Raw genomic sequence first — 14,256 nt, 5'->3', positions numbered from 1 at the left:
TGGATATAAGGTTTTGTAGCAGTAATTCAATATTACAATTATTCTGAGTGTTCTGGTGCCATTTACAGGTATAAGTGCTTGCTACCTCCTCAGTTTGCTCTCTGATGTAAAACCTGGTGATGAACTGAGGGTGTGCTGGAGTGTGATTCTCCTGGTGTGATCTCTGTTGTATGTGCATCCTAAATATACACTGTAAGTAACTGTGCCCAACCAATTTTAAATAGTCAATGCTGAAATCTGCACCAAATCTGCGCTCCCAGTTGTTTTCCTGGTAATACAAGAGTGCACCACCCGTACAACTCACCATTGTCAAAGGTATAGGTTACTAACGGGTTTTGTGATGCCTGTTTATCTTGTAAAACTTAGCTAGTACCAAGGTCTTAGAGAGAGGTTTATATTGGTTCAGAATGCTGAGAGTCTAGTAGTGTAGCTAACAGATGTCTTCATTGGGTGAATATAACCTGTGAATTCTAATGAAGATATGGGAAGTTTTACATTTATAATTGTGAATGTTGAGATGCATGGCTGATCAGTCACTGGCTGGTTATTTTCTAGTATAGTAAATAGTTAATACTGTCTACTGTTAAATAAGTTAAAATTTATTGTGGAGTGTTGACTTTTGAGTGCAAGATGTAACAGATTAATCTAGTGCAGATTGGGTGTGATGGGTCTCTAGTAAAGTATTTTGATTCTATTATGAATAATGTTTACATGTCTTTGTTGTGTTGTAAGAGCTTTTTGTTGCTGGTTTGTTAGATGTCCTGTTTATAGATATTTACACAATAACCACCTAGTCCTTGATTTTATTTATGCTCCGAATTGTACTGCTGAAATAAACAATAGTTGCAGGAACTGCCTTTGATTGCGGACACTGTTGTAGTGTTGAAGGAGAAAATACATTGTTTAGAAGTAGGATTTATTTACACTTTTTTTTTCTTTTAAAAATGTGTAAACAATGAGGGGACACCTTAAACTTCGCAACAGAATTTGTATCAATACATATTTAAAGCCTCATTCAGCTACCAGTCATAATATCATCATCATCATCATTTATTTATATAGCGCCAACATATTCCGTAGCGCTTTACAATTGGGGACAAACATAGTAAACTAATAAACAAACTGGGTAAAACAGACAAAGAGATGAGAAGGCCCTGCTCGCAAGCTTACAATCTATTGGACAATGGGAGTTTGACACATGAGGTTAAGTCTACATTTGCAGTTGGCCCAGCCAGACTGCAAAGGTAAAATTGACTCATAATCTAAATGATCCTGTCACACAACAATGTTGGTCAAGGGGTAGTTGTATAACGGGTGGTAATAGGGTAATGTAGTGAGGTTAAGAGGGTGGTTGAGGAATATTATAAGCTTGTCTAAAGAGGTGGGTTTTCAGAGAACGCTTGAAAGCTTGTAGACCAGAGGGAGAGTCTTATTGTGCGAGGGAGAGAATTCCATAGAGTGGGTGCAGCCCGATAAAAGTCCTGTAATCAGGAATGGGAGGATGTAGTGAGGGTGGATGAGAGAAACAGATCTTGTGCAGAACGGAGTTGCAGATTTGGGAGATATTTTGAGACAAGAGAGGAGATGTATGTTGGTGCAGCTTTGTTGATGGCCTTGTAGGTTAGTAAAAGTATTTTATATTGGATTCGGTAGAAAACAGGCAACCAGTGTAGAGACATACAGAGTGATTCAACAGAGGAAAATAAATTTAAATACCTATTTATAACAATATAATGGTGCTATAGAAATAACCAGTGACATCACTGAAGAAAAACCTTTCAGCTGTGAATGTTAGTTTGTGTTCTCGTAGAATACTTTCTCAGCTCACAAAATGGCTTCCTCTACTTTTTCCTTCAGAGACATTAAAGGTTCACATTGAATTCACAGCCTACATTCTCATGAAGCTTACTTCAGCCTATAAAAGTTTGTTACCATGGTGTATAGGGGACAGGTGAACTTTACACACAAAAAGGAAAACACGTATTTCAGAAATATGTCTTTTAAAGAAAAAAAAAAAAAGGGATCAAATAAAATTGGTGACCTGTTTGTGGATTACATTTTGTAAACAAAGCTTTTTTTCCTCCAATGATTTGCAATCTTGTTCTGCTTTCTGTTGGCATTGTGTTAAGGTTAACTCTGTACAAATTCTTCTGGCGACCTTTGTTCACTCAGCATTTTAGAATTCTAGCTAGCTGCTGAATTACTGTACGGTTCTGCTGAGGAACTTAAATCGTGGGCATTGTTTTGTTTGAAATGCAGCCATTAACGAATGGTGAATCTTGGTTTACATTGTGGTCTTTATGGGTAAGACTGCATTTTTTTTTATTTTATTTATTTAAACATGTTGTAAAAGTTTTTCTATTGAAACTTTCCCGCTGATGGTTGTGCTTTTAGTCGATTATGTAAGTTAATATTTTAGTTGTGCAACTGCTACAGGTTTTTAGTCTATTGCAGTCCAAAAATGTTTGAATTTTCATAGCTCAAACCCGTGGCATTGTGCAGTACAAACTGATAACTACATTTTAAAACGAGTGCAAGTGTGTGATCCAATTGGTGATCTTTTTCTTACATGCTTCACGTACTGTCACTAAACATAATGAAGCAGGAAGCTTAAACTAAGCGATAATTGTAAAATTTAGCTTACACTCCATTATTTTTATTATTGTTTGTAGAGTGGTGTGTAATGATTAGAGTTATATAAAACAGAGTATATGTAGTTATTCACATCCGTCCCTGTCCCAGTAGAGCTTACAATCTAAATTCCCTACCTCGCACGCACACACCACTTGGATACATTTTTGGCAGAGGACATTTAACTGTCCATTGTGGTTTTGAACTGTGGGGCGAAACTGGAGCACTTGGAGGAAACCCACACAGCACTGGGAGAACATACACATTCTTTACAGATAGGTCCCTGTCTGGAATCAAACTCATGACCACAGTGCTAACCACTTTGCCACCATGATGCCCAATGTATAAGGAAGAACACCTAATATTTTTAACATTGTTTTACAAGTTTTAGTGGAATGAAAACTCTTTTTTTTTTTTTTTTTTTTTTTTTTATATCTCACTGATGCACTTTGTTCTTTTGTATTGGCACAGCTAGTCTTTTTTGGATTTCTGGCGCCATAAGCTTCTGCAACATTCTGGGTATGCCATTGTTACTGGGTGGCTATTGGTTCCCCCATACTTGCTGTGATTAGCTCCATAAGGAGCTGCAAAAAGGACAGCAGAGGCATTTTACATGCAGACACCATGCTCCTTTCCAAATGTGATATAAACATTTCACGCAGAAAGAAAATAAATAAAATATACAAAAATGAGGTGCAATTCATGGATTAATTTTAAGCCTCTTTTTGTAATGTATATATGTATGTATATATATATATATATATATATATATATATATATATATATATATATATATATATATATATAGGATTGATTTGTGTTTTATTCTGCAAAACATGAAAATCTCAATTAGCAGTTACAAAATGGGTCTGTGTAATAGTTTCAATCTGACTTCTTTCAAGCTCTTAGCTTTTCAAGTTTATATTTTGTAACGGGTGCAGATTTTTGACTTGAGGTCCAAAAGCAACGCCCATCACATCTGTTTTAAATATATTGTCAGAATACGGCGTTGGGTATTTTCATTCAACTGTAGCATAAAGTCAGTTATTTAAAACATGGCTAACGTGCAGAAATATTTTGATTTGTTGAACTGTTTTATCTTTCCTTGCATGTCGGAACTGCTTTGTTTCATCTAGAGTCATTTATCAGCTGCTCACTGAATGCTGTCATATTTGAGACATTCCACGTGGACTTGAACGTATGAGTGCACAGCAGAGGTCTCCGTCACAATCTGATCTTCAGCATACACAGTTTATTTATTTTTGTTCTGTTCTTGTAAGATGCACTGAATGGATAAATAGTGCACAATATAAAACGTTTTACTGCTAGTGAGCTCTTATGCTTTTTATTTTGTCTCTTATCATTTCATTCATACATAGGTGAATGCAGCTTTTAAAAGCTGACCGAATGGGACCAAAGTCTGTTTTGAAGTCCCAAGTGTCTGGATTTGGTTGATTTAAATGAACTTGCGAGCGGGCACTGCACCCTTGTGCCAATGGTGTACACAACAATGCAGGTTTTTTTCTGTAGGAGGGTGGGCTAGTGCTTTTCACCGGCTAGACACGCCCCAATGAAGCATAGCCACACCCCCAATTGTATGAACACACCCACTACCACTGTAATATTTTTTCCCCAATGCTCAGCTATAAGGGGGGCCCCATGAAGTTGTTGTACCGGGGCCCAGAATTCCTCTTGGCAGCCCTGTATGCAACTTGAACTGCTAAATCTTCTAATGCCCACATCATTTGTTTCATCGACTGTCCTGGTTGCTTTTCCTTCCATCACCTTCAGCAGCGGCGTGTCTACTAAACTGCAGTGAACTCTGGTTGTGTTTTACAACTTTGATCTATATTTACCAAGTACCCCATTTAAGTCCATTATAATTCATCCCCAGGCCACCAGTGCCTCATTCATTATTGCAAGTTCTGCAACCTAACACTAATCACACAGTTTTATTACAACTGGCCAGGTCTGTCAATGACTGCGCAGCCTGCTTTTTCTTTCCATTAACTCCAGCAATCAGAGTTCACTGCAGTTTAGTAGACTTTTTGCCAGTGGCACAAATGTAGAAGATTCTCAATTCTAAAAATATTTATATTTTAATTATTTCTGCTTTCAGTAAAGGTTTGGGATAGATATCATGTCAACAACTTCAATATAAAGCTTTCTGTGTCCATTAGTGGACATACATAGTAGTCAGTTTAAGTCCCTCTTTAATGACAGAGGGCCTGATTCATTAAGCATCTTAACTTGAGAAACTTCTTATTTCAGTCTCCTGGACAAAACCATGTTACAATGCAAGGGGTGCAAATTAGTATTCTGTTTTGCACATAAGTTAAATACTGCCTGTTTTTTCATGTAGCACACAAATACTTGATAGCTTATTTGTACACTAAAATTTAAAGTTGATATTTGTGTGCTACATGAAAAAACAGGCAGTATTTAACTTATGTGCAAAACAGAATACTAATTTGCACCCCTTGCATTGTAACATGGTTTTGTCCAGGAGACTGAAATAAGAAGTTTCTCAAGTTAAGATCCTTAATGAATCAGGCCCAGAGTTTGGAATTTTGAAGCACGTCATGTTTCTCCTCATTTCATAGGTATTTATTGTATACCCTATAATAGAACAAAGTTTGTGATTTGTATAATAATTTTTCAGCATGGTAAGTAAATGGAGCCGTTTTGTAAATGCTGCTACATGCATGTTTAATTTAGTCCTTGAGCTTTCACATCATCCTTGTTATCCATTGCTAGAAACTATGACCTATTAATACCCAGAAAGAGAGCTCAGAATATGCCAGAGAATCATTGTCAACTTCATGGATATGTTTGGCTTTTACTCCGTCATGTACTTTTCCACTTATCCATCAAAAGGTGCTTTATAACTTCCATTTCACCAGATGACAAACACACCTTTTGTCAGGGTGGATTAGAGGTACGGGTTCCCACATGCTTCTGTCTGCATTTTGCTGCCTAATACTTGGATTTCCATGATAGGGTAACTGTGACAGATGGAAATTGTTGGTGAAGCTCCTTTCTATGTTGTCTGTGACGCACATCTATCATAAATGAGTAATAAGCTGGGCAAATGTGCTCCATCTACAGCAATTATACTCCTGTCTCGCTTTCTGTTTGTTATTATTTTATAGCTGACTGTCATAAGCAATGGCAAGCTGTAGATCTGTAATCAATTAAATGGATATGTACAAAGAGCATACAATACTAAACATTGCATAGAGCGCACAGTACTAAACATTACATAGAGCGCACAGTACTAAACATTACATAGAGCACGCAGTACTAAACATTACATAGAGCGCACAATGCTAAACATTACATAGAGCGCACAGTACTAAACATTACATAGAGCACACAATACTAAACATTACATAGAGCGCACAGTACTAAACATTACATAGAGCACGCAGTACTAAACATTGCATAGAGCACGCAGTACTAATCATTGCATAGAGCACACAATACTAAACATTACATAGAGCACCCAGTACTAAACATTACATAGAGCACCCAGTACTAAACATTGCATAGAGCACCCAGTACTAAACATTGCATAGAGCACCCAGTACTAAACATTACATAGAGCACCCAGTACTAAACATTACATAGAGCACACAGTACTAAACATTGCATAGAGTGTACAATACTAAACATTGCATAGAGCGTACAATACGTTTCAGTTAATTGTTTATCTGCTCTGAGAACCATTGTTTGACATATCTATAGAGATATTATGCCGCTATGGTATTGTACTGGTGATTAAAAACAAGGTTACTTTTATGTTTCATAGTTTTGTTCAAATGCTTTTGCTGGGTAACACTGGTTACAATGGACTACCCATTATAATTACAAATGGTTTTTGATGTTACTAAAATGCGTTTCAGTCTATCTTATTAGGCCGAACTTTTCCCACATATAAAGATGGACAGTATCTTTAAAAAACTTAAATTATATATTAATACATTAACATCCAGCATTTATAGGGAAATGTTTTATAATATTTTCACAGAAGCTACTTATCCCCACAATGTAGACAAACCATTGCTTTATAGGACTCTTAACGCCTGCTTAAAATGCCATATTTCTGATGCTTCTTTCTTCCATTGCATGTGAGAACCTCCTTACATTATAAGATTTTAGTAGCAAGTCCACCAATATGCCGCCACATATCTCCTTAATAATTATGTTCCTCTCTCGTCTGAATTGTCGTTGCTTGGTCTCAGAACTGTGTCCTCACAAATGACGAGAGGTAGCAGTAAACTGCTATTAATAATTTCTGCTGTTGCTACGAAAAGCATCCTAGAAATGTGGATAAAGCCGCCGACTATGGATATTTTTCATAATAAGTTCTTTTTCGCCATTAGAATACACTGGCTCAAACCTTCATTGCTTAAGGAAGAAAAGAGACAAAGGGGTATATTTACTAAACTGCGGGTTTGAAAAAGTGGAGATGTTGCCTATAGCAACCAATCAGATTCTAGCTGTCATTTTGTAGAATGCACTAAATAAATGAAAGCTAGGATCTGATTGGTTGCTATAGGCAACATCTCCACTTTTCCAAACCCGCAGTTTAGTAAATCTAGCCCAAAGACTTTTTTGAAGTTTGGTAAAGTTTTATTGACTCCTTAACAACCACATTAAAATCTCAAATTTGTTCATGCTTTAAATTTACAACCTGATATAAGACCAGGTTACTGCTGGAGGATCCCTCTATTAATGTTTATTCTGATATTTCTATCGAACGGCTGTATGAGTCGGATCTCATGTAATCTTCCAGTGGCTTTCTATGGTCTGCTGACCTGAACACTGAATGACTGTTACTGTGTATTGAATGTTTTTACTACTGGTCACAGTTATACTACTCATTCTAAGTCTAATATTGACCGCACCAGGGGTTTGACTTGATTTGTGTTGTTGAACTGTACTTGTCTTTACTCATTTTCTGTTTCAATAAAACAAAAAACAAAAAATGGACTTGTTGCCTTCTCCTATTGTGTCTCACTGCTGTCACTGAAGCCTAGTGAATTGACAGGTAAAATCCTAATGATTATTGGTTCCGGCTACAAGATAGCTGCCTCCATTTCATACCCCACTATTGTCACTGTTTGTAGAGAATTTATATGCAACATTTTTGTGTATATTGCCTGTTATGGCTACTTTTACTTTGTATCCAAGGGATGTCGCTTGTTCCTACTGAATTTATAGACTATATCAGGGTTTCCCAAACCCAGTCCTCAGGGCTCCCTAACAGTGCAGGTTTTCCATATCTCCTTGCTGGAGCACAGGTGTATTCATTACTGACTGACACATTGTAACAGATCCACAGCTGGTCCTAATTATGTCACATGTGATCCGGAAAACCTGCACTGTTGGGGAGCCCTGAGGACTGGGTTTGGGAAACCCTGGACTACAGTATTGTGACATCTGGTCTCTCTGCCTCCTGATTTGTGCAACACATGTCATTAGTTCATAGTACAATGACAAGCCGTATCCTTATTAATAGAGGGCTTTGCTTGATACTAATAGGGCAGAAATATAACAAAAGCCACGACCCCCCTCCCCCCAAGAAAAAACAAAATGAGAACCCTATTGATGAATATTAGTACGACTCAAAGTTACGGTCTGTGCTGTGTGGACAGCAGGTGCAGTTTAAAATACTCCATCGTAATTTGCCAGTATGAACTCTCCAAAGCACACATTGTCTTTGAAATTTAAAACTTGCATTGATTCCAGACGCATGCAAAACACATGTCATTTACTTGGAATAAATATTGTGTTGGAAACATTGGGTAGTTGTCACAAGTGCTGAGCAGAATTTGAGCCTAGGGTCTCTTTCTATTTCCCGCCAAGCTCTGGAATTGTTCATCATTCCTTGTTCTCCTGATAAAGCAGACTGCACTGTCCTTGCTGACATAGAAGGATGAGATAAACATGCAAGAAAACAAAAAGAACGCCAGCAGTTTCCTAAGTTGAACTACTTCAATAATTCCCCAACACATCTTGTGTCCCAGAACAAGTCAGTGCTGTGGATCATTTGTCCTGCTTATACCACTTCAGTTACAGTGCCTAATGTGTCGGGAACGAGCTCTTAAGCAGGAGGGGAAACTGCAAAATGAATATTTGGCAATGAATGTAATATTACATAAGTATTCCCTAGTAGAAGAGTGCATGTATTCGAGGAATCTATGACTTCAGTTAAGTCTTTCTCTTGTGTTTCACAGTGTCCGGGAGAAGACAATCGCGTGGGAACACGTACTGTGTATGTTGGACATCGCCCAGCTTCGGAAACAGATGCTTACATTGCTCCAAAATTCTGTGATAACCGGATTGTCTCATCAAAGGTTGGTCAATTTTATTTACATTACTTTTAGATTTTTACTTACATTAAACAAATGCATTTTTTTCTTAAAAAGCACAAGACTTCAGGTAGAACACTATCATACAGGCTATGTACCTCAAATGTAATAATGTAAAGTAGGGAATTACATTATTTCCTTTCATTAGGAATTGCAATAATACAATTTGCCAGCTTTTTGTGAAGCCTAAGGGGCATATTCAATTCCGATCCCGATTCGCGGGATCGCGCCGGAACGGCCGCGAACGTAATCCGCGGTACCGCAATAACGTGGATTTTCATTCGCAGCCCATAGGGCTCCGTACGAAAATCCGCGTTATTGCGATACCGTATTACCGGCAGTAGTGAGCATTTTCCGCAGTAACGCGCGTTACCGCGAATCGGATCGGAATTGAATATGCCCCTAAGAATCCAACACCACGGCCCTTAAGGGATGAAGTTTATCTCTGTTGCTTCCAACACTGAAATGACTGTTTATTTAAATATGATGATAAAACACAATACTTGGAGCTGGTCCTGGCAGTATATAAATTTCCTAAACTAGGGTGAAGAATTTCAGTAGTTTGATTTATTACAGTGGGATAGAGGGGGGTGGATTTGACATTTAAATGGAAAATCCATTTTAGTAACAAGACACCCCCTCCCTGCCCCCCAACACACACACAAATACACACACTAAATATTAATTACCCTCCCAATCGAATTGAACATCACACATCATTGCTTAACCTGCCATAAGCATTCTGTGGTTACAGTAAATGTCCATCACAGTATCAGCTGCCTCTTATCTTCTCTTGTTGTGTCTAAAGCCGAGTACACACTGCAGAAAATCACTGCAGATGTGATTTCGGTAACGAGTTTACCAATGACTGAAAGTCCCGGTGAGCATGCCGATTCATACCTACATGACTCACCTTCAGATCTGTGCTCTTTGTCTGTCATAACAGTCTTCTACACTGCAGGTCGTGAGTGCATACACACTGCCACATTTACCCGACATCTTTGACCGTGATTTTTAATAAGTTTATAAAACCAAATCAAACGATACAATGTACTTTATATGATAAAACATGACGTGGGAGCGTACACACTATTTGCGATATCTTACCAAACTGTGTGATCAGCACAATAATTGATTGAAAAACCTGTAGTGTGTACCCAGTATAATTGCCTTAGACAGCCATAGATTGCAAACTCCCAGCATTTGAATTTAGATTCATCCCCCTCTGCTACATGATTGGCTAATTAACTGCCCCAGTAGATATATAGATATATTCTCTATCCACCAAGTCCATTAATTAATGAATAGACCAGCACAAGTGTTTAAAGATTTTCAGCACAATAAGGAATTTATTAACAGTCTATAGTAGGTAGAGGGCCCAAAACCCAACCATTGTTTCCGTCAGTGTGTTTGACTTCCTTTGGGGAGCAGTTCTTTAATATCTTCTTGAGAAGGGAGCCATACCCATGCACCACACAGATTCTACAGTGAACTGTTATAACTAAAGACTGACACAAATACTGAAGAGCACTGGTTATGGTAAAAAAAGCTAACTCATATTTATTAAAAAACTATTTATAGAAATATAGATATAATCACATAAAAGTGAAATTAAAATACACGCTAGTTATGACAAAATAAAGTGCAATTGCAAACAAATCCAGACTGCTCTCAAAACTGATATTCAACTGGCTCCAATTGATTATTTACACACATAAGCACACATATTTGTTCTGGATGTTCAGTAACCGTTCCTTTTGTGTAACTAAGCCAATTTGGTACTATAATTTATTATGTGGTCAGATGGTTGTCCAAAAACAAATCCACATAAAAATTTAATTCAGTAGTTCATAAGGTATGCACAAATTTATTCAGTTGGTGTTGATAGCGATCCACTGCTCATATCTTAGGTGAAAGGTCCCACCAATGAAAAATTACGACAGGATCAATCCATTAGGCAACGATTTGAAGCCAAAAAAATTCCACTGTCAACAGATGTACTCAATATCATACCTTAGTTCCAATGGAGCGCTCAAATTCTGTGCGATTTAAAAGGGGATCCAATTGCCATAAAAGTCCACTTTAATGTTAATAATCGAGATGTTGGAAAGCTCAATCTGTTTGCCACTAACGTTCCTTAGCGTGTTTCTCCGTCTCTAAAAGGGGCGGTTTCATCAGAGGTTGAAGTATAAGCCATACGGGCACCCTTAAATACCATTTACTGCATTATATAAACCAATCATTAATTTGAACAAATCATTACAATAAATCAATATTCAGAAATGCAGTTCGGAATTCATTTGTCTCGAATACACAAAAACCTGTCTAAGTTTACTTATTTGGCTCAGACATATCCCTGCAATAGACGTTTTAGTTCAGAATGTAAACAAATCACATGATTCAAACCAGCCAATCATATTACATGGATAATATAATTAGCCCTAGCCCATTTCAAAATAAACATTTGTAGAATTAACCATGGTACATTTCACATAGCATTATAAAAATCTTAAGGAAATGTTAGTCCCTAGTTTTTTCAAGGACAAACAAGATAAAAGGGAATTGGGGATTGGGAAAATATCTAAGAATCCTGAATGCTGGCTTCACACAACCTAATGGTTTTTATAAATGTGGGAAATCACGGTGCCTCACATGTGGTTTTGTTGAACACAGGACCAGTGAATTTGTATACTTTATACTGGAGAGAAGGTTTCTATTAAAAGAAACATGGATTGTAGATCTAGTTATGTAGTTTATTTAATTAATGGTGGATGTGGTATTCATTATAGGGCATACAAGACCTCTCCAATTACATTTTCTAGAACATTGTAGAAATATTTTGAAACAAGTAATAACTCATAGTTTGTCTTGTCATATTAATAATTGTGAAATAAGCTCATTGCGGGACATACAAGTTAGAGCTATTGAATAGGTCCAGGTGACTAATAGAGGAGGGGATCGTTGTAATCTCCTGTATAAACTGGAGGCATATTGGATCTTCAGATTAAAAACTCTTTACGCCTCGTGGTTTAAACGAACAATTGAGCTGAATAATATCTGATTCGCCTCTTTTCCTATTCAGGATGTATATCCAGAGATTATTATGAATGCATTTTTTAATAAAGAGTAAATAAGTGTTGAATTTGTTTAGATTGGAACCTATTAAGGTATTGCATTTACTATGAAGAATTTGCATTTTTGAATAATATTTATGAGTAATGGGTTAAGGGCATCTATTTATGTTTTTTTGCAGATTGATTATGTCATTAGATTTTTTAGATGTTGATCATGAGATATTATATATGATCAGTCTGTCACACATCTATTTATATATTGTTTGTATTTCATTTATTTTACCATGTATATTTTAATATGTCACATATATATATATATATATATATATATATATATATATATATATATATATATATATATATATATATATATATATTATTTTTATATTTTTAAATAGCTTTTTAATAAATATATGAGTTAACTTTTTCACCATAACCATCATCAACATCAACATTTATTTATATAGCGCCAGCAAATTCCGCAGCGCTTTACAATTGGGGCCAAAAGTATAAAGTTCAGCAGATCAAAAATCCTTCTGCATGGCAGCAGAAACTAATACTCTAGAACCTATATAAAGCAATTTCCCTTTCCTTCGGGTGTCTGCTTTGTCCTTCTCGAGCCAGGTTCAGTTACAAGTTTTAATATTTTTATTGTTTGGGGCTTTACTATTTTGTGATGCCATAACCAGGCTGCACTCCTAAAAACCCCAGGGAGCTGTCGGTACTAGCTGTGGAGATACCAGCATGACTATGTAAATGCTTCCTCTGGGTGAAGCACCTTCCCTCTGGGACTGCAGCTACAATGCCAGGACGCCTCTGCCTACAATATTTCAGTAAAGGAGGAAATGAGAGTATGTGCGCGTGATGCACTGCACGCTGATGTGGTGGTTGTGCATGCTGGGATAAACTGGACCCGTGGGTGACCAGATGGAGAGAAGTGGTTTCTCTGCAACATTTAGGTAAAGAGGTACCAATCTCCATACTCGGGGTTAGCCCTCAGTAAGTTCTTGTTCAGATCTTACTGCTAGCTCCATTTTTTTGTATAGATACACTCAAGCTAGAGACCCTCCCAAGGGTCATGCAACCATATTGAGTCCTCTGCATCCTTTCCTCTCTGATATCAGGTTCAAGGATATGTCTCAGGTTGCTGCATCTATTACCAGACTACAAAAAAATTGATTCCCCTGGAGGATGCTAACTCTGTGAGATAGGAAGTTTGCATGGGTCTTAAGCTTCGTGTCAGTCACCAGAGTTGTAGCATTGAAACCGGCAGCAATGACAGCAACTTACCAGGCTTTTCGAGTTTGGAATAATAGCTGTAAATAAAACATCCAGGACAGGGTCCAAATAAGTGACCCCTGTAACACTGTCCAGGAAATACAGAGGATAATTGAGTTCATCTGCTAAGCTTCAGTGTTCTCTATCAGATTATCTAATAGAGCCATGGCATCTACTGTGGTAAGCCGAAGAGCCTTGTGGCTGTTCATGGATGGCAGATACTCACTCCCAAAACAACTGGCGTCCCTACCTTTTGAAGGTGAATACCTTTTTGGGAATAAAACTGAACTCTTTCATTTCAAAAGTATCTGATAGAAAGTCTGTACATTTGGCATAGGAGACGCCCTATAGAAGAGTATACACAGAGCAGCTTAAAAGTAGATCTAATCCCCATAGAGAATTCAGAGAGGCCAAGCAATACAGATCTGGAAAAAGCCGTGCCATGCAACCCACCTTAAGGCAGGGATTTCAGCTACAGAGAGGGATTAAATTCCCAGGGTCTTTCCAGATTTTCTTCCCAGTGATGCCAAAGGTATTCATTACTCTGGAGAGACAGTGGTCCACCTTAATGACAACAGATGCACTGGTCTTGAGAGGGATATGCATTACAATACGTGAGATCTCCACGATGAAACATGATTTTTATAGATCCCTGTCATGTTGGACAGCTTGAAGGTGTTGTGGGAAGAAAAAAAAATTCTACTCCAGGATTTTCATTCTAGAAGGAGGATACATACAATTTTGGATTTGCAGCTCAGTAAATTTATAAGAACCAGGAAGTTCGAGATTGAGTCCCAGCAGCCTGTCCTGAATGTAGAGGACATTTGAGAATTTCTCATAACACTCGTGGATTATCACATCAAAAATGTTCTGAAGGTCCTGATCTTGACCCAATC

General features: G+C 37.5%; 1 protein-coding gene across 5 annotated transcripts in view; it reads left to right on the top strand.

The window, feature by feature from the left end:
- Positions 1 to 14,256, top strand: part of ATP11C (ATPase phospholipid transporting 11C (ATP11C blood group)) — a 123,778-nt gene that overhangs the window by 33,618 nt on the left and 75,904 nt on the right. For 3 of the 5 annotated variants that reach the window (XM_075187315.1, XM_075187319.1, XM_075187318.1), the window contains exons 1-2: positions 2,207 to 2,304; positions 8,874 to 8,993. In XM_075187315.1, coding sequence (XP_075043416.1) covers positions 2,254 to 2,304; positions 8,874 to 8,993 — 171 coding nt within the window. In that variant the 5' untranslated portion in view covers positions 2,207 to 2,253. Of the gene's footprint in view, positions 1 to 2,206; positions 2,305 to 8,873; positions 8,994 to 14,256 lie in introns of those variants that run through there. The other 2 variants (XM_075187314.1, XM_075187316.1) reach the window with 2 other exon arrangements.

This window comes from Mixophyes fleayi, chromosome 9, assembly GCF_038048845.1.
Source record: "Mixophyes fleayi isolate aMixFle1 chromosome 9, aMixFle1.hap1, whole genome shotgun sequence".
Classification (NCBI taxonomy): Eukaryota; Metazoa; Chordata; class Amphibia; order Anura; family Limnodynastidae; genus Mixophyes; species Mixophyes fleayi.
The sequence above is the reverse complement of the archived record's forward strand: the minus strand, read 5'-3'. Positions and strand labels throughout refer to the sequence as shown.